Below are 20,978 nucleotides of genomic sequence, written 5' to 3'. Positions count from 1 at the left end.
CCTCACGTTTGATTAATTTGCTAGAGCGACTCCAGGAAACACTAGAACTCCAGGAAACACTTATATTTACCAGTTTATTAAAGAATATGCAAAGGATACAGATGAACAGCCAGATGAAGAGATACATAGAGCAAGGTCTGGGAGAATCCCGAGCACAAGAACTTCTGTCCCCATGGAGTCTGAGGTGCATCACCCTCCCAGTGTGGCTTTGTTTGCCAACCTGGAAGCTCCCTTAATCCTGTACTGTTGGGACTTTATGTTCAGTTTATCATCTGTAAAGCTACTCTTCTCCCTTTGTTAACCATCACTGAGAAAGTCCCTATCTACAGGCATGATAAATTGTTAACTCAGTTTCTAGCCCCTCTCTATTCTTTGGAGGATGACGGGTGGACATGAAAATTGCAAGCTTCTAATCATGGCTTGGTCTTTCTGGTGACCCATCCTGGAGCCATCCAGGAGCCCACCCAGAGTGTTATCACTTAGGAAGTTACAGAGGTTTCAGGCATTGTACCAGGAACTGGGGGCAGAGACCAATATTTATTTTCTATTATTTCACAGTATGCTATATATATTTTTTCTAGATGTAACCATATATATTAATGTAAACATGAAATGAGTCCATACTGATGTCTCCAATTCTAATCCATACCCACATGGATTATACTAGCCTTTTTCTCTTGCTGTAGATTCCTACCACAGCAATGAAAACCCTGGCTCCCACCATCTGCCATCCATTTACTTAATTATTCCAGTGTAAATGTATATAGCAGTATCAAAATAATCTATACTCCAACTGAATATAACTTTATAAGTTACAGTGCTTATGTGCAGTTTATTTTGCCTTTAGTTTTACAGACCACTCATTTCCTAAGTTATTTATGGCAGCATCTTTGTCCTTTATCCCCTAGTGAGGTTGATTCACACTTTGTAATACAGTTAGAGTGTTTTGCATTCCTCATTCCATCATCAGGTTTCTCAGACCTACTAGGTGATTGTTTTTAAGTTGATTTTTTTTTTTTTTTTTTTTTAAGTAATCTCTATACCCAGCGTGGGGCTCGAACTCATGGCCCTGAGATCAAGAGTCACATGTTCTTCCGACTAAGCCAGCCAGGGGCCCCCTAAGTGATTTTCTGGTTCTTCTTCCCTTTCATCTGAGCTCCTAGCAACCCCTGAACTTTGTTTTAAACTTGAAGTATAGCTGACATATAATATTATGTTAGTTTCAGGTGTACAACACAGTGGTTTGACAATTACATACATTATGCAATGCTCATCATGATAAAAGTGGTTCCCATTGGTCAGTTATTATTGACTATATTCCCTGTGCTCCCTAGGTTATACTTTTCATCCCCACGACTTTGAGTTATACAATGCAAATTCTTGACAGGCAGCATGCTCTAATTTTGAAGCTTTTCTTCTCCATATTTCTTTTAAATAAATTACCAACATTCTGAATTCAGAATTTGCATTGTATAACTGGAAGTTTGTACTTCTAAGTCCCCTTGACCTATTTCACCCATCCTGCCACCCTTCTCCCTCTGGTAACCACCAGTTCTCTGTATCTATGGCTGTTTCTATTGTCGTTGTTGTTTGTTTATTTGTTTTATTTGTTAGATTTTAGATCATAGGGTATTTGCCTTTCTCTGACTTATTTCAGTTAGCATAATACCCTCTAGGTCCATCCATATTGTTGTGAATGATTTCATTCTTTTTTATGTCTGGGTAATATTCCACTGTCTATACATACCACATCTTTACCTATTCACCTTTCAGTGGACTTTTAGGTGTCTTTCATATCTTGGCTATTATAAATAATGCTACAATAAACACAGAGGTGTATATATCTTTACAAATCAGTCTTTTCATTTTCTTTGGGTGAACACCCACAGTCACTGAACTTTTTGCTGTGCTTGTCCAAAATGTCATGCAGTTGGTTTCATATGTTATGTGGCCTCTTCAGACTCGTTCCTCTTACTTAGCCCTATGTATTTAAGTTTCTTCTGTGGCTTTTCATGGCTTCTTGCTCATATCTTCTTACCACTGAATAATACACTATTGTATGGCTGGACCACAGTTTGTTTATTTATTCACCATTGAAGGACATCTCAGTTGCTTCCAGTTTTTGGTGATAATGAGTAAAGCTACTACTACATGTGCCTGTCTCTATTTTGACTAATGAAATTATTTATGTCACTCAATCTTCTCTTTATCAGTCTTGCTTGACTTTTTTTTTTAAGTAAGCTCTATATGGGGCTTGACCTCACAACCCCGAGGTCAAGAGTCTCCTGCTCTGGGGCACCTGGGTGGCTCAGTTGGTTAAGTGTCTGACTTCGGCTCAGGTCATGATCTCACGGTTCGTGGGTTCGAGCCCCACATCGGGCTCTGTGCTGACAGCTCAGAGCCTGGAGCCTGCTTCAGATCCTGTGTCTCCCTCTCTCTCTGCCTCTCTCTCTCTCTCTCTCTCTCTCTCTCTCAAAAATAAATAAACATTGAAAACAAAAAAAAAGAGTTTCCTGCTCTACTGACTGAGCCAGCAGGTGTCCCAGTCTTGCTTGACTTTTATTTATTTTGTTACTCTTATTAAAGAACCAACTTCAAGCTTTATTAATCTTGCTTAGTGTATTTTTATTTTCTGTTTCATTGACTTATATTTATGATCTTGGGTTTACTCTGATGTTTTTCTGGCTTCTTAAATTAGAAACTTACTAATTTTGGTCTTCTCTCATATAAAGAGTTAAGGTTATGAGAATTTTATTCAAGCCCTGCTTTTGCTGCATGCCACAAGTTTTGGTGGTGTTTTCTTGCCATTCACTTCTAAATGTTTTTGATGAAATTGTAGCATACCTATCTGCCAAATTGTGTGATATTCCCCAATATCCTGAGTATGTGTACAGAAAAAGTTGAAATATAGGGACAACCCAGGCTTAGAATTTTTCCAGGAAAGTACATTCCAACTACTGTGTCTATTTCATACCTCACATCCACATCTCATTTTCTCCCTCCATCTCATTAGATCGTCTTTCTTCAGTTAGAGACTCTCTCTCTCATTGCACTTTCTTCATTTCACTATTGCATCTGTCACACATACCCACCATTAAATGTTAATGCCTAAATTGACTGATAATACTGGGGACTATGGCAGCTTCATAGGGGACTATGAGAGATGGAGATGGGAGAGGGCAAGGCGACTGAGTGGCACTTGGAACCTGAATTGACAGAATTGGTTAAATATCTCTGAGAGTATGGAAGCACCAATATTACATTTAACATAATCTGCTGCTAAGAACTATCACAATTACCCACAAGCGCTCAGTATATTTGCTATATCTGTAATTATCCTGGGCCCTTCTTATAGAAATTGACAAGTGACTGTTCTCCTTGTCCAAGTCTCTTGGAAAAGAGGGAAAGGAACCTCTGCAGAAGGCTAGGTGACACAGATCCAGAGACACATGGGAGTAGAGACAGCCAAAGTGACATGGAAACAGAAGCCCTGGATCTAGGCTGACATCCTGGGCAGGATATGTATTAGGGCAGTGTTTTTTGTAAGCTTCAGGGTGTCCCCTCCTTTAGAGGAGTGTGAAATAAATTTAATGGGTTGCAATCAGCATCTATTTTAAGTGAAACAGAACAGAAAGAATAGAAAATAACAGCTTGTGTCACACATGGCATAAGATAATCACTTTCTGTGAAACTTTTTTAATGTGTATGTATGTGTATGTTAGATCATAAGATAAAATGTATTTTTTAACTGTGGGTCATAATCAAAAACAGTTTAAAAGACTCTGGACAAGAGGCTTAAAGCAGACATCCAAGTTACATATGGCAGAAGAGAGAGCATAGGAAGACTATGTGAACAAGGAGGAGATATTTCAGTTATGTCTTACAGGGACTGTTAGAGAAGGGAAAGGATGTTCTGGAGAAAGTGCGTGTACAAAGGCACTTTTGGGGAACAACAGAAGTCCATGAGGATGGAACCTCATGTAAGTAGGGAGGCATGGCAGAAGATGAAGGTGAAGAGGAAGATAAGTTGAGGTTCCATTGTGAATGGTCTTATACATGAAGCAAGCAGGGTTTATTTTGATAAATTTTATTTGTTTTGCAGGCTGAGGAAGCTTTTTTAAAAAAAGGAAGATAAGCCTAGTATCTTGAAGCCCACCGAGGAAAATGATCACGGTACCGTTTATTGAACATAGACAATGGGTCAATGTTGAACTTCTTACTTTATATACATTAGTTTTATAACTGACTGGCACAGTAACTGCTAATATGGTTGGTATTACAGTGACTCTCGCTTGACAGATGAGCAGACCGAGGCTCAGAGACTTTTAGTTGCTACAGGCCATCCATCTATCAATGGAAAGGGTGGGCAGATCTGACCCCAAAAGCAGGGCACTCACCACTCCACAAAGATGGAGCCTCTAGATAGCAGCCTCATCACCTGGGAGAGACCAAAGGCAGAGAATACTTGGTTTTCACTCCAGCTTATGGCTCAAGCACAAGCAGACTGCTTTTCCTACTTGTGGGAGGTGAAAGAAATGTCTGGAGGGGACTAGGGTAGGGACCAGCAGCCACACTGTCTCCTCACATCTTCAACTCTTGCTCTTCTGTCTGCAACCCTTTCTTTCCCTGCTTTAGTATGACTACCTTATGTCTCTGCCTTTTTATAAAACAGGGATAATGTTATCTGTTATTAGGGATGTAATGATAATTCCACAAGTTCTTCTTTAAAACATTTTGAGAATAAAGTAGTTACTGCTATTGACTTGTTCATTTTATACTTTTTTTTTTTTACTTGCATTTGAGGGTACATTGTTACAGCTCTATTTCCCAGAGCCAGCTGCCTTTTGTTACTCTTATTTTTCTCATTTACATGTGGAGGCTATAAGGCCCTGGGCAACTAAAGTCAAGTGGCAAATTACTGCCTAGCTCAGTTCTTACTTAATTAAATGTACCGTCTCTTTCTCTGGTCTCACTGGCCAGCCTGAGAAGTGGGCAAATCAGGCAGCTAACTACTTAAATATGTGAAAGATGCTAAAAGGCCTCTACCTAAAAATGCCTCCCAAACAAATGATTCTAATTCTACACACTTTCCAGTGGCCTGAAAAAGACACATCCCTTGTGGAGAAAGGGGAACCCTCTTACACTATTGGTGGGAATGCAAACTGGTGCAGCCACTCTGGAGAACAGTAAGGAGATTCTTCAAAAAGTTAAAAATAGAACTACCCTATGACCCAGCAATTGCACTACTAGGTATTTATCCAAAGGGTACAAAAATATTGATTCAAAGGGGTATATGCACCCAATGTTTATAGCAGTGCTGTCAACAATAGCCAAATATCTATCTCTCTATCTCTCTCTCTCTCTATCTATATCTATACCTATCACAGAATATTACTTGGCATTCAGAAAGAATGAAATCTTGCCATTTGCCATGATGTGTAGGGCACTAAAGTATATTATGCTAAGCAAAATAAGTTAGTCAGAGAAAGGCAAATACTATATGATTCTACTCATGTGGAATTTAAGAAACAAAATATAAACATAGAGGAAAGGAAGGAAAAATAGGGAGACAAACCATAAGAAACTCTTCATATAGAGAACAAACTGAGGGCTGCTGGAGGGGAAATGGGTGGAGGGATGAGCTAAGTGGGTGATGGGCATTAAGGACACTTGTGATGAGCACTGGGTGTTATATGTAAGCGACAAATCCCTAAATTCTACTCCTGACCCCAATGCTACACTATGTATGAGCTCATTTGAATTTCCATAAAAATTTGGAAGAAAAAAACACATATCCTTTCCAACTTGTTTAAGGTATGAAGTTACCTGACAGGGATAATTTATTAGCTAACTAATTAGCCTGTCACAGAAGCCACCTGCCTCCAAAATCACCCAGAATAGAGAAGGGATCTGTAAGAATGACACCCAGAATTACATGATTTGATGGGTTAAGGGAGTGAGTAAAGTTAGAGTTAGGAATTAAGGGAAGAAAAAAATCCAGCATTTGAAGCACCATTAGGGAAGGCTAAAACCCTGGAGCAGCCTAAGCACTTAGAGACATATGCATCTCTAGGAGAAAAGGTTTTAAATACAGGAGTAGGTGGGGAGTTAGTTTTGTAATGGGTACAGAGGTTTAGTCAAGGAAGATGAAAAAGTTCTGGAGATGGATGTGATGGTGGTGGCTCAAAAATGTGAATGTCCTTAATACCACAGAACTGCACACTTAAAATGGTTAAAAGCATAAGTTTCATAACTTTGTACACTACAAATATATTCTAGACAATCTGTGACAGAAATAAAGTCAACGTTGCTTTCACCAATGTTGCCTTAGATGGTATTGTAGTCAGCATTTAAGATGGGGCCAGTGATCCTCACGTCCTAGTATATTCTCCCCTGTGTTGTCCCATCCCACAGTGGATAGGGCTGACCCAAGTAACCAACAGCATACAACAGAAATGACCTTCCAAGGCCAGCTCATAAAAGACATTGCAGCTTCTAAATGGTTTTCTCTTACATCTCTTGCTCTGAGGGAAGTGAGCCGCCACACTGTGAAAACACTCATGCAGCCTATGGAGAGGTCCAGGGATGAGAAACTGAGGCCTCTGGGCAACCTGCCAACCCAGTGGGGAGCCACCCAGAAAGCAGATCCTCTGGCAGCCCCATGCAACATCTGGACTGCAACCTCGTGACAGAGCCTAAGCCAGAACCACGCGGTTACCACTTTCCTCACCCACAGAAATTGTGAGATAACATTTATAGTTATTTTAGGACACTGTTTTGGGGGGTAATCTGTTACATAGAAATTAATAACACACAGGTAGAATGAAGACCTTTCATCAACTGCCTGAGGTTAATGGAATCTTCAGTCATTTCTGTATCTCTATTTGTTCCTGGATTATATCACAATTGCTTAAAGATATTCAATGATCCCATTTAGATAAAGTTGCATTTACCTTTGTATTTTTTTTTAAGCTTATTTACTTTGAGAGAGAGACAGCACGAGCACATGGGTGCATGGGAGAGGGTCAGAGCAAGAGGCAGAGAGAGAATCTCAAGCACGGGTTTGATCCCACGAAACGATAGATGGCGACCTGAGCAGAAATCCAGAGTCAGACGCCCAACCACTGAGCCATGCAGGTGCCTTTACCTTTACATGTTTTAAATACCCAACAGGTAACTTAAAAATATTTCCCCAAACTGGAGGAGTATTGCTGAATTTCAGACAGTTAAGGGTAGGAAGAGCAATTCCTAAACATAATATACCTTCTCAGGTAATGGGAATGTTTTTCTTTAATACTTTTTAATGCTTAAAAACCTGAAGGCAGGCCAGTGTTTTAAACCATTTTACTCCTTGGGGCTCCTGGGTGGCTCAGTCGGTTAAGCACCTGACTCTTGATGTCAGCTCAGGTCATGATCTCATGGTTCTCTGACAGCACAGAGCCTGCTTGGATTCTCTCTGTCTCCCTCACTCTCTGCTTCTCTCTGTCTCTCTCTCTCTCTCATAATAAATGTTTAAAAATGTTTAAATCATTTTACTCCTTAATCTCTTGATTAATTAATACTCCTTGAATGCTCTTTAAATATACTTGTACAAAAAGAGGAGGTAGGGCCCCTGGATGGCTCTGTTGGTAGAGAATGTGACTCTTGATCTAAGGGTTGTGAGTTCAAGCCCCACACTGGGTGTAGACATTACTTAAAAATAAAATCTTGGAGCACCTGGGTGGCTCAGTCAGTTACACATCTGACACTTGATTTCAGCTCAGATTCTGAGCTCATGGTTCATGGGATCAAGCCTTGCATCTGGCTCTGCACTCACAGCATGGAGCCTAGGATTCTCTCTCTCCTCCCTCTCTCTCTGCCCCTGCCCCGACTTACGCACACACACACTCTCTCTCAAAATAAATACATAAACATTAAAAAATAAAATCTTAACAAAAAGAGAAGGTAAATAAATAAATACAATTAATTAATTTTTAAAACCAACTTAAGAGCTTTGTTAGAGCTCACTTCTTTTCTCTTGGCTTTGTATGTATGTACCTACCTAGAATTCTAATCTCTGCATCTGTGAGTCTCCAGTTTTTCAGCCCAAGCTTGATGAGCCGCAGGGCCCCCTCCAGTTGCTCCAACAGCCTGGTCAGACTAACTCGTACATCACTCCACCAGGGCAACATGAGCACAGTCAGCTGTTCCAGGATGTACAGCCTGTCAACTTCAAGAACCAGAGAGCAATGCAGGAATTTAATCCATCTCAATGGATTCTTCTTGATGAAGAATGAAGGGATGTGGGAGAAGGAATAGTCTTTATCTCTGCAGCCTACTCATTGTGTGATGATGCAATGAGAATCTACTTGAATTTTGGTTAATATTTTTGTGGAAAGTACTCAAGAGTATACAAATATTATGCAGAATAGTATAATGAAACTATATGTACTAATAAGCCAAACTTCAACAAACATCAGTTTATGGACAAGCTTCCTTCATCCTCACCTAATTCTTTTTCTCCTGAATTATTTTAAAGCAAATCTCAGACAGTAAATACAGTTCTTTTTTAATTTAATTAATTTATTATTTATTTTTTTAATGTTTATTGTTGAGAGACAGAGTGTGAGCGGGGGAGGGGCAGAGAGAAAGGGAGACAGAATCTGAAGCAGGCTCCAGGCTCTGCAGAGCCCAATGCAGGGCTCAGACTCACGAACCTTGAGATCATGACCTGAGCTGAAGTGGACACTTAACCGACTGAGCCACTCAGGTGCCCCGTATAGTTCTTAAAAAAAAAAAAAAAGAAAAAAAATGTAATTACAACATCACTATCACACTTTAAAAATCTTATCATTGGGGTGCCTGGGTGACTCAGTCAGTTAGGTGTTTGACTTTGGCTCAGGTCAGGATCTTTCAAACTCAGGTTTGTGAGTTTGAGCCCCAAATCAGGCTCTGTGCTGACAGCTCAAAGCCTGGAGCCTGCTTCAGATTCTGTGACTCCCTCTCTTTCTGCTCCTCCCCTGCTTCCACTCTGTCTCTCTCCAAAATAAATAAACATTAAGAAAATAAAATAAAAATCTTATCATTAACTCCTTAAACAAATTCCTTTTGAATATCAATTACTCTCAGACACTGGCCCCCTAGAATGAAGCAAGCAGTTAGGAGCCTCAGGTGTGATGAGCGTGTGAAAACTGGTAGCTCAAAGTCATTGGTCTGTGTCCCTTGAGGGACGTATAGTAAGGCACACATGGACCAAAAAACATCAGGGCCCAGATACGTGTTTCTGACTATCTAGTACATATACTCAACTATGTGATTTTGGCTAAATTGTTATTCTTACTCAGTTCATGTAGAGCTTCATTTCCGTCCTTTTCCAGGTGATTTTCAGATAAATCAAGAATGCTCAGTTTGGCCAAATTGTGAAGATTCTGAGCTGGGAAAAAATTTCAATCCAAAATTAAAAGGCTTTTACAGAACTATATGTGCATTTAAAAAATATCCGTAGGAGGATCCTAAGTCCTTGTCTTCTTTGTTGATAGCATACACATCATTATTTGACCTGATTAGTTAAATTATTTAATTATTCCCAAAGGTATCTGGCTAGATTTAACCCTGAACTTTCATGGCTATGACTAAATGGACAGATAGATATTTCCAGTCCTAAGCTCTGACTAATAAACTTCATGTAAAGCCTAATGCAGCATAAAATATACTTGTTACATAACTATAGGAAGGTCACTCCATTTCTCCAAGCTTCCACTGAAGCTTCATCGTTAGAATGAGGAAGTTGAGGGGCGCCTGGGTGGCTCAGTCAGTTGAGTGTCTGACTCACAGTTCCTGAGTTTGAGCCCTGCATCAGGCTCTGTGCTGGTGGGGTGGAGCCTCCTCAGGATTTTCCCTCTCCCTCTCTCTCTGCCCCTTCCCTGTACATACTCTTTCTCTCCCTCTCAAAAATAAACTTAAAAAAAACACACAAAAACTTAAAAACAAAGAACAAGGAAGTTGAACTAGATAAAATGTAAGATTGCTTCCAATTCTAAAATGTCCTTATGCAGGAGAAACAAAGGAACAACAACAACAACAACAACAAAAACAGATGAAATGAGCAGTTCTTTGTTCATCTTAATTTAAATGATTTTGGTAATGTCATAGTTGTGATGTTAATAATAAAAACTTAGGAAGTAAAAAAAAAAAAAGACAGGTGAGAAAAATAGAAAACAAATAGCAAAATGGCAGATGAAAATCTATCCACATCAATAATTACATTAAATGTAAATGGACTAAGCACTAATTAAAAGGCAGAAATAAGACTGGATTTTTTTTTTCCCAAAAAGCAAGACTCAATTCCATGCTATCTGCAAAAGATATAATTATGTTGAGGTAAAAAATACAGAAAATTATTTTACACGCAAACATTAATCATAGAATACCATCACTCTAGCTAAAAACTGCTTAGTTCTTTTCTTTACATTAGGTATTTATCATGGTTGTTTAATCTAATTGAAGTTTCTCCTATCAAGACTAATAAGAAATATCTCTAATTAAAAGAGGTTTTTCATGATATATACTCTTATTAAACTATTAGCTATTATTATTATTATTATTAGCTGTTTTTAAAATTATTTTTTTTATGTAAGCTCTACACCCAACCTGGGGCTTGAACTCATGACCCCAAGATGAAGAATCACATGCTGTACTGACTGAGCCAGCCAGTTGCCCCAGCTATTATCACTTTTACCCAATTGTAGAGTAAAATAACTTCTGGGGTTTGGTGCTTTAACATAAAAAACCCATGGAACTCCTCTCAAAAAGAGTACAGCTGCTATTTATAGTTCTAAGTCTGTCTGTTTCCAGGATCAGGTAGAGAAGTAAGGATCTACTTATCCTTGTTTTCCTAGTGTTTATCTAGCCTCTTCTAATCATGGGTTTCTCTAGCTTTTGGTTTATAGTAGCATACAAATGATTTCATTTTACAGATTCCGAGCAGTTTTTTTTAAGTTTATTTTTTTAAGTTAAAAAAATTTGTTTTAGTTTATTTGTTTTGAGATAGAGCACAAGTGGAGGAGAGGCAGAAAGAGAATCCCAAGCAGGCTCTGTACTGTCAGTGTGGAGCTCAACATGGGGCTTGATCTCACAAACCATGAGATCATGACCTGAGCCAAAATCAAGAGTCGGATGCTAACTGACGGAGCCACCCAGGCACCCCAAGACTCAACTCTTATATTAATGTACGTTAGCTGCATTTTAAAAGGGCAGTGGGTAAGAATTGGATGGCCTGAGAACATTTAAGAAAATCCTTCTCTCTCTGCTTCTCAATCATTTATTTATCCATCATCTAAATATTTATTAGGCAGTTATTATATACAGAGCATGTGCCAAGTTTCAAGCACTTATTTCTTCTTTTCTTTTTGTTCACCATATCTTAAAATTATAATATCTTCCATTATTCTGAAATGTTCTCCTAATTCTCCATTTTCATTCCAGTCATGGAGAAGATCATTAAAAACAGGCTAGATATTACCTGGAAGTCTTTATTATCTTTTCCAGTTTCTCTAAAAATTAAATTTCCTTTTGAGAGGCTTAACATGCATTAGTATGAAAGTATCACATGTTCTCTTACACTGTTCTCATTCACTTAATGCAGGCAACAGTTACCTAGGGTTTTCATAGCATTGGCAGACAGGCAGCAGGAGACTAATTGGATTTCTTCAAGGTCACAGGGTTCAGCTGACAGAGACTTTACTATGTAATCCATTCCCTTCCCAATGTCAGACAAGTGGGTCATATGAAGTAAACACAACTTCTTCAGGTTTTTCAGACCTTCAGCTGCAAAAAGTAGGAAAGGAAATACATTAGGACACCAAGTTAATTTGATTTAAACATAGACTAATGGACTGAAAAGAAGGCAAAGAACAATTGCACACAGATCTTGCCACACTCTATCTCTAGAGACCTTGAGTTATAAAAGCTGAAGAGAGTTGTTCTTTCAACCATTACTCTCCAATCTCTTGGACCATACCAAGGTCACCTATGAGGAGGTCATTCTCTCAGTAACATGAGAAAAACTATAGTAAATGGGCAGTATTTTAATGCATATCAATGTGTGCCTTTTACCATATTTTTGGTAGGATGAGGATGAAATATTCTGAATGAGCACTTTCTCTTAATCTCCCCCCAAATTTTAGGAGGGGTGGAGTCTGAATTCAGAGGGGTAGCATGGGGACTTCAGTTCCTTGGTGTGCTTCTAGTGTAACTGTTTATAGTCAACTATATAGTTTAGGGGTTGTGAACATGAGCTTTGCAGTCAGTTTGATTCCTGGATCCCATACTTTAATTGTGTAACCTTGGACAGGTTATTCAACATTTTGGCTGTGGATTTAGGGATAATTATACCTATGTCCTGGGACTGTTGTGAGGATCCAATGAGAGGAAGTATGTAAAAGTACCTAGTGTAGTGTATAACCTATGTATAGTAACCCTTTAATAAACAATAAATTTAGATTTGTCTATTTAAGCTCAGACTGGTTCCTTTTTTTGTTTTTAAAGTAGGCTTCATACCCAGAACAGAACCCAACGTGGGGCTTGAACTCGGAACCCTGAAATTAAGACCTGAGCTGAGATCAAGAGTCAGATATTTAACTAACTGAGCCACGCAGGCGCCCCCTACCCCAGACTGGTTCCTGGGGACCAGATCATCTGAGATAGGTATTTTTGAACCCTTTGTACCAATTAGTGAGACCTTGCGCAAGTCAATAAACTGTTCTAGGTTTCAGTGGCAGTAAAATGAGAGAGTTGAACTAGATGCTCTGAGGCTCCTTCCAGCTCTAATACTCTGAGTAATTTATAGGCATGCAAGAGATGTTTATTGAACACTGGATTAATCTGATTATTCTTATATAGGCCATGTAATGAAAAAAAGGGCAGCCATTTTTCAATTATAGGATAAGGTTGTCTTTAGGCAGGAAGCAGAATAAAAAAGAATAAGGCTGAGGAACATTTAACTGAGAGCTCAAACAGTGGGGAAAAAAAGAGCCATGGGGGAGGGGGCAGAAAGCAGGGACACTGGAGGAAAACAGCTTCAATGGGAATCCTCCCTGTCCTGGAGAGGCTGGCTCCCTGTGACAAACCACACATTCTGCTCGTACTGTTTAGGTTTTCTTGGTCCACATTCCTTCTTGTGTTCCATTCCATTTACAAAGCTTTATTTAATTATGAAACCACAGTATAAACTTTTTTATACTGTTTCTATGCTTCAAATATAAACATAGTCAATCAGCCAGGAAGATAAAAACATATCATGGCTTCTGTCCCCCAAAGCGTTACAGTCTAGGTGTGTGCAATTTACATAAAATGGTGCTGAAGGATTGGAATGGCCATGGAGAAAAACGTCTAGAAAATCAATGTAACACAAGTAGATAAAGGCATCCTTGCCTTATACAGACACAACCAGTGTCTAGGAGTCTTAAGTTAACTGTTCTTATTATCAAACTTACATTAATAAAAATAACAAAGAAAATAAAAATCTGACCTAATTTTATAGCATCTTCCTCATTCATCTTAATGTTGTACAGTATGAGCTTCATAAGATTCTTCAAATTACCCAAGCTGTCAGTCAGACCACCTGGAAAAAGAAAAAAGAATTGACTATGTTCATTTGTCATTTACTAGATTTTTGTTACCAATCAAAAAATTTTAGCTTCTCCATGGGCAAGAAATGCTCATGAAATTGACACAAGAGTGTTTTGCTTTTGTTTTTTTGGTCAGAGATGGGCATCTTCTTTTTTTTTTTTTTATTTTTTTTTTATTTTTTAATATATGAAATTTACTGTCAAATTGGTTTCCATACAACACCCAGTGCTCATCGAGATGGGCATCTTCTTTAGCTAAAACATGTTCTCCAAATATAATGGAGTTAGACTAGAAAATAATAACAGAAAGATAACAAGGAAATTTCCAAATACTTGGAAATTTAATAATAAGACTTGTAAGGTTTTCATGATGCTATCAAGTGATATAAATCCCAGACCAAGAGAATAAAACAAAAGAAAACTTAAGACAAGTATCATTCATGAACATAGAAGCAAAATCCTCAATAAAATATTACTAAAGAACTCAACCATATATAAAAAGAATATTATACAACCACCAAGTGGGCTTTATACAGAGAATGCAGAGCTGTTTCGATATTTGGATATCAATGTATGTAATTCAATGTATTAACAATCTAAAGAAGAAAAACTACATGATCAAGTATGTTGATGCAGAAAAAAACATTTGACATTATCTGACATACATCCATAATAATTCTCAGCAACCTAGGAATAGAAGGAAATTTCTTCAACCTGATAAAAGTCATCTACAAAAAAACTACAGTTGATATCATACTTACTGGTGAAAGTCTGAATGCTTTGTTGCTAACATCAGGAACAAGGGAGGATGTTCACTCTCACCCCTCCTATTCAACATTGCACTGCAAGTCATAATCAGTGCAATAAGGCAAGAGAATAAAATAAAAACAAATTGGAAAGGAAGAAATATGCTTTTTGGAAGTGACATGAAGTGAGTGTAGCAAATGTGTAGATTATAAGATTGATACACAAAAATCTATTGCATTTCTATATAGTAGCAATAAATATTTGGCAACCAATTTTTTAAAATTCCATTTACAGTAACTCCAAAAGAATCAAAAAGTTAAGTGTAAATCTGATAAAACATATGCAGGATAAACATGATGAAAACTATAAATTATGATAAAAGAAATAAAAGAAAATCTAAATAAATGGAAAGAGAAACCATGCTCATGGATTGAAAGATTCAACAAAATAAAGTTATCAATTCTCCCTAAAATGGCCTATAGATTTAATATAATTCCAACCAATATCCAGGAAGTTTTTGATTATATAAACAATGTGAAAGCCAAAGGAACCAGAATATAAAAAACAATTCTGAAAAAGAATAAAGTTGTAGAAACAACACTATTCAATTTTATGACTTCCTATAAAGCTACAGTTACTAAGACAAGATGAAATTATCAAGAAATAGACAAGGGTACTGGCAATTGATGGATCAATAGGCGAATAGTGTCCAGAAACACAGCCAACATAATCACAGCCAAATGGTTTTGGACAAAAGTACAAAGGCAATTCAAACATGAAAGAATAGTAATTTCAGTGAATAGAACAACTGGATATCCATATGCAAGAAAAATGAACCTTGATCTAAGCATCATATTTTATATAAACATTAACCCAAATGGATCATAAATGTCAATGTAAACTTTAAGAAAAAAAGATAGGAGAAAATCTTCATGACCTGGGGTTAGGCAAAAAGTTTTTAGACATGACACCAAAAGCTTGATTTGTACAGGAAAAAAATGACTGCAACTAAATCTAAAATTTTTGTTCTATGAAAGAGGCTATTAAGAGAATGAAAAGACTAGGGGCACCTGGGTGGCTCAGTCGGTTAAGCGTCCGGCTTCAGCTCAGGTCATGATCCCATGGTCCGTGGGTTCGAGCCCTGCGTCGGTCTCTGTGCTAACAGCTCAAGAGCCTGGAGCCTGCTTCAGATCCAGTGTCTCCTGCTCTCTCTGCCCCTCCCCAACTCATGCTCTGTCTCTGTCTCTCTCAAAAATAAATAAATATTAAAAATTTTTTAAAAAATGAAAAGACTAGCCACAGATTGAGAGAAAATGTTTTCAAATCACTTATCTGACAAAGGACTGGTATTCTTCATACACATTTGAGCATATAAAGAACACTCAAAACTCAACATTAAGAAGATAAATTACCTAATCAACAGATGGATGAAAACTTAAGATACTTGGCCAAAGAGGTATATAGTTGGCAAACAAACCTACAAAGAGTTTTCTATTTTATCAGATAAGTATGATGAAAGAACACTACACCCAGAGTTCCAGTTGCTCTACATCCTCGTCAGCACTTGGTGTTGTCAATTTTTTTTTCTTATTTTAAGGCAATTGTAGAATGACAAAAATAACACACACACACACACACACACACACACACACACACACACACACACACAGGATGGCAAATGCTAGTGAGAATGCAGAGCAGCTAAACCCCTCATATATTGCTATTGGAAATGTCAAATGGTACAAACTGGAAAATAGCATGGAAGTTTCTTAAAAAGTCAAACAAGCACGAGGGGCACATGGCTGGTTCAGTCAGTTGAGTGTCTGACTCCGGCTCAGGTAGTGACCATGAGTTTGAGCCTCACATCAGGCTCGCTGCTGTCAGCACAGAGCCCGCTTCAGATCTTCTATCCCCACCCGCCTCTCCCCTGCTTGCGTTCTCTCAAAAATAAATTAATATTTAAAAAAAAGTTGGGAGTGTCTGGGTGGCTCAGTGGGTTAAGAATCTGACTCTTGATTTCGGCTCAGGTCAAGATTTCTTGGTTGTGAGTTCAAGATCCACATCAGGCTCTGTGCTGACAGTGCGGAGCCTGCTTGGGATTCTCTCTCCCTACTCTCTCTGCCCCTCCCCAACTTGTGCTTGCTCTCTTTCTCTCTGAAAATAAATAAACTTAAAAAAAAAGTTAAACAAACACTTGTCATATGGCTTAGCAATCCCACTCCTAGGTATTTACCTGAGTGATTTGAAAACTTGTGTTTCACATAAAAACCTGCATACAAACATTTATAGTATCTCTGTTTATAATCTCCCAAACTGGAAATAACCTATGTGTCTTTCAGAGGTGATGAGATAAACTGTGGCATGTCCATATAATGTAATACTATTCAGCAAAGAAACAGATGAACTAGGAATATTCTGAAGAGATGTGGAGGGCAAAAATAGAAATCAACCTTGGGTAGAAATGTCAGGGAACTGAATTTTTAGCTATAAGAAAGAGTGAGCACTGATTACAAACTCAAATGTCAAAAAGGTCCAGGGAGATAATGTCATTCCAAGAAGTAGAACAGGTGGGCACTGCCCATGTGGATATTATGTATCTTGTCCAAAGGGCACAAGAGAAGTTCATGAAGCTCTACCAATTGTTACCAAGTGAAGATGCAGGTCCACAATTGCTGGACCTACAATTGTCAAGAGAAATGAGTAACCTGTGTTTTCACACTGCAATCTCCCAATGTCAAAATACTGACAACTCCGGCAGAAGGGTCATGGCTGGGGGATGTGAAAGGGAAGGAGGTTTCACTGTAGATTGTTTTATAATTTGAATCATGTGAATATATTACTTAAAAAATAAATTTTAAAAATTAAGAACAAAATATTGGCAAACAGTCAAAAGAAAACTCTACATAATATGTAGGCTAAATTCAGCACAGAGGTGACAGTTTGCAAGATCAGCAGAAAGGAATAGCCATCAAGAGGAGATAGTGAGCTTCCTGACACAGAAGGTAATCTAAATGAAGTCTTGGTGACTATGCCGAACCTTATGGAAGGGATTCCTGCATTAAGTAGAAGGTTGCAAAGATTATCTGTGCAAGAGATTCTAGATTTTTCAAAATATTTACTTATCGAGGTGGGGGAGGGGCAGAGAGAGAAGGAGAGAGAGAATCCCAAGCAGACTCCATACTGTTAGCTCAGAGCCCCACCAAGGGCTCAATTCCATGAACCAGTAGTGGAAATCAAGAGTCAGACACTTAACCAACTGAGCTACCCAGGCGCCCCAGATTCTAGATTTAAAAAAAATTTTTTTTTAACGTTTATTTATTTTTGAGACAGAGAGAGACAGAGCATGAACGGGGGAGGGGCAGAGAGAGAGGGAGACACAGAACCGGAAGCAGGCTCCAGGCTCTGAGCCATCAGCCCAGAGCCCGATGCGGGGCTCGAACTCACAGACCGTGAGATCGTGACCTGAGCTGAATTCAGACGCTTAACCGACTGAGTCACCCAGGGGCCCCAGATTCTAGCTTTTTAAAGTGATATGAAATTTCCTTTACAGGGTGACAGATGTGGCAGAGCTTGATGAGAAATCTATTGCAAATGAAAAGTAATCTTGGATTACAGTCAAGTAGAGCAAGGCCCCTGCCAGCCTGTAGGTTCACACCACAAAGTAGCCCCTGTTCAAGTCAGCAGGCTGGTCTACACAGGTAAAGCTGGTCTGTACAGGTAAGGCAGACATTCACCTTTAATAGTATTTTGCATTTGGGGAAAATTTGCCTTTATTCAGAAAGATTGGCTCAACTTGTATGTGTCTGAGATCTGAAATTTCTTCATGTTAGACAAAATCTGTCCCCACAATCTTTTTTCAAAATGAAATATAGTTGGCATTGGGGGTGGGTGGGGTGGGTATGTTCTGCAATCTCCTGGATGAGAATCCAGCAACACAATTAGCTACCAGCTCCTGCAAGTGATGAGTTTACAGGCTGGATTTCCTCCCAGAATTGAAGTGGGGAGGGATGCCATTTGGCAGGGAAGCAGTGGGTAATGGATGGAGATGGAGAAGGGGGACAGGTCAGTGAAGATGAGCTTAACCTACCTCACATGCACGCACACACGTGCGTGCACACGCACACACACACACACTACCATATAAACTATATTGCCATTCAGTCAGACCGTATAGCTTCAGCTCTGGGAATTCTCCCTAGGGCCTCCCCGTATGACAGTCTACCCCCTTATGGACCTCTCTTGCTCAGTCCTCCTACCTCTCTTCCAAGTCCTGACATCTGGTTGAAACTTATAGAAAATTCAGGGACCCGTGGGTGGCTCAGTCGGCTAAACATCTGACTTTGGCTCAGGTCACGATCTCGTGGTTCATGAGTTCAAGCCCCAGGTCAGGCTCTGTGCTGACAACTCAGAGCCTGGAGCCTGCTTTGGATTCTGTCTCTCTCTTTCTCTCTCTCTGTGCCCCTCCTTTGTTCATGCTCTGTCTCTTTCTCTCTCTCAAAAATAAACACTAAATTTTTTAAAAAATAAAAAAGAAACTATTAGAAAATTTAAAGCAAAACTGTATGATATCTAATATTTCCATGGCACCCAAACAGGCTTGATTATAGCTTAAACTGCTGATGTTTGTAATACCTGGCAGCCGTGGAGTCTGTAGGTCCTGAATACTCAAGGTTTTTAGGTTTGTCACGGATGTGATATGCTGCTCATCTTCTATGGTGAGCGGACTGGCTTCCAGGATGAGAGAATAAATGTTCTTACAGGTGCGGAGGACCAAACTAAAGCTTCCAGCCACACCAGCACATCTCTTAATGCACAATCTGAGGTTTGTAGCAGAACTGAATATCTTTCCCAGATATTTGATATCTTGTTTATTCAACTTGCTGAAGTCCCGGAGTGTAACCTCCAGAGTCTTGAATTCCTGCTTCCAGTTGAAGAACAAAGACACAGCCCTGCTGGGAATGTAGGTTTCTGAGGACCCTTCCTGAGTCCTGCTTGTGTCTTCTGTGGTCGTGTCCCTCAAAGCCATAGCTTCTCCGTAGAAGTCCAGTTTAATGAAGTCCAGAGCACTTGCACAATTAGGCAAGTGTTCAAAGAAGTCAAATAAGTAATCGGGGATGTTCTCTGAGTTGATATATAAGCTTTTGCCACAAAAGAAAGCTTCAAATTCTTTACTCAGGTCTGATTTGGATATACTCTCATGGAATAGATTAATGCCACACTCTGTAAAGGAACTGATGTTTATGGCTTTCAGAGTTTCTTGCACGGTGGTGTTTTTCACATTTTGTATAGACTCCTGCCTCCAGAGAGGCTTCTGGGTGACGGAGAGCCCAAGGAGGCTGCCATGTTGATACACTGCTGCAAGGTGTTCCAGAACACTCCTGGTGGCTTCAGGAGATGATCCACATGTGTACAGGAGCAGGTTGCTATACTTGGATGTAATGTCTGAAATGAAAACCATTTTCTGCAAATAACCTTTCCCCTTGGTCACTTCCTCTGGCTCTTGAGACTTCAGCAAACTGCTGAGTCTGCGTCCTGCTATGTACTCCTGGAAGGAGTTATGAAAGAATTTATACTTTGGCTTGAACTGTTGAGCTGTGTATTTACAGAGGAGTCCAGTTGTCAGTAGGACATCCTCGTTCACACTGGACATGTCCTCCGGTTGGAAATCAAACCTGTGGGAGAACACGCCCTCCAGAGCTAGGTCTCCACAGTGGTTCAGGCTCTGAGCGAAGTCACCTGCAGCCAGCCCCTTAAGTTTGTACTTGTTCTTCTGTATCAGCAGGTCATAGAAGGTGCGGAACAGTGTCGTTTGTGTATAGGAGTGGAACTCACTTTCGCCCATCTGGATTACACAAGTGATGACCACGAAGAGAGGGGTCTTCATCAGGTTCCTCAAGCATCTGGATTTCCTAATTTGGAGCAACAAGCCTTCAGCATGCTCCTTCATCAGCACTTCTCGGATGAGAGTCTGGGCACTGTCCTCTGTCATGTCCCCTACCTCGGCAATCAGGGCACCAAACTGCCTGATGTGTCTCAGGCACTCAGTGGTGGTGGTGACAATGACCGTATTCTTGAAGCGGTGGTTCTCCTTTATGAGGGCTTCGATCTCTGGGCAGTTCTGGGCCTTGAATTCATTGTAGCCATCAAGGAGAAACAGAACTCTCTGCCGTAGCTTCAGCAGCATGGCCATGAAAGTCTGCTTCCTGATGGTGTCAGGTATATCCAGGAGTTGATCACACAGAGTTTCAAGGAGCCCACCCTGGGCCCTGCTCAGACGGACAAAGAAGACTAATTTGAACTTGGTGAGAGCCCCACACGTTCCGGAAGCCCAGAGCATCGCGATTTGCTGCAGTAGAGTGGACTTCCCTTTGCCTGATTCCCCCTCAATGATGCAGGGACTCTGAAGAGTGTCTAGCAGCCCATCCAGGGTCAGCTGCTCCAATCGGTGATGGTGATGGTCCTTTCTCCATAGAACAGGTTCTGTGAAGGTGCTTTTCAAATTAAAAATTATGTCAAAGTCTTCACCCAGAGGATAGAAGTTCAGAAAAGATGGAGTATTGTATAAATACTTTAGACTCTGAGCCAAATCATCTAAGACTTCTTCTGACATCTGCTTAGAAAGAC

General features: G+C 39.6%; 1 protein-coding gene and 1 long non-coding RNA gene across 7 annotated transcripts in view; one reads left to right on the top strand and one right to left on the bottom strand.

Annotated features, from left to right (window-relative positions):
* Positions 1–19,235, top strand: part of LOC102958735 — a 27,401-nt gene extending 8,166 nt beyond the window's left edge. Inside the window, exons 2-5 of one of the 2 annotated variants that reach the window (XR_006215938.1) lie at positions 4,103–4,173; positions 6,535–6,741; positions 17,905–18,052; positions 19,115–19,235. This is a non-coding gene — a long non-coding RNA (uncharacterized LOC102958735). Of the gene's footprint in view, positions 1–4,102; positions 4,174–6,534; positions 6,742–17,904; positions 18,072–19,114 lie in introns of both variants that reach the window. The other variant, XR_006215937.1, reaches the window with a different exon arrangement.
* Positions 1–20,978, bottom strand: part of NLRC4 (NLR family CARD domain containing 4) — a 37,233-nt gene that overhangs the window by 5,199 nt on the left and 11,056 nt on the right. For 4 of the 5 annotated variants that reach the window (XM_042982205.1, XM_007082447.3, XM_042982206.1 and 1 more), the window contains 5 exons: positions 18,987–20,978; positions 13,508–13,600; positions 11,635–11,805; positions 9,320–9,412; positions 8,042–8,209 (listed from right to left, as the gene is read on the bottom strand). In XM_042982205.1, the coding sequence (XP_042838139.1) occupies positions 8,042–8,209; positions 9,320–9,412; positions 11,635–11,805; positions 13,508–13,600; positions 18,987–20,978 (2,517 nt within the window). The remainder of the gene's footprint in view (positions 1–8,041; positions 8,210–9,319; positions 9,413–11,634; positions 11,806–13,507; positions 13,601–18,986) is intronic. The other variant, XM_042982208.1, reaches the window with a different exon arrangement.

Source organism: Panthera tigris, chromosome A3 (genome assembly GCF_018350195.1).
Source record: "Panthera tigris isolate Pti1 chromosome A3, P.tigris_Pti1_mat1.1, whole genome shotgun sequence".
In the NCBI taxonomy this organism is placed as follows: domain Eukaryota; kingdom Metazoa; phylum Chordata; class Mammalia; order Carnivora; family Felidae; genus Panthera; species Panthera tigris.
The sequence above is the reverse complement of the archived record's forward strand: the minus strand, read 5'-3'. Positions and strand labels throughout refer to the sequence as shown.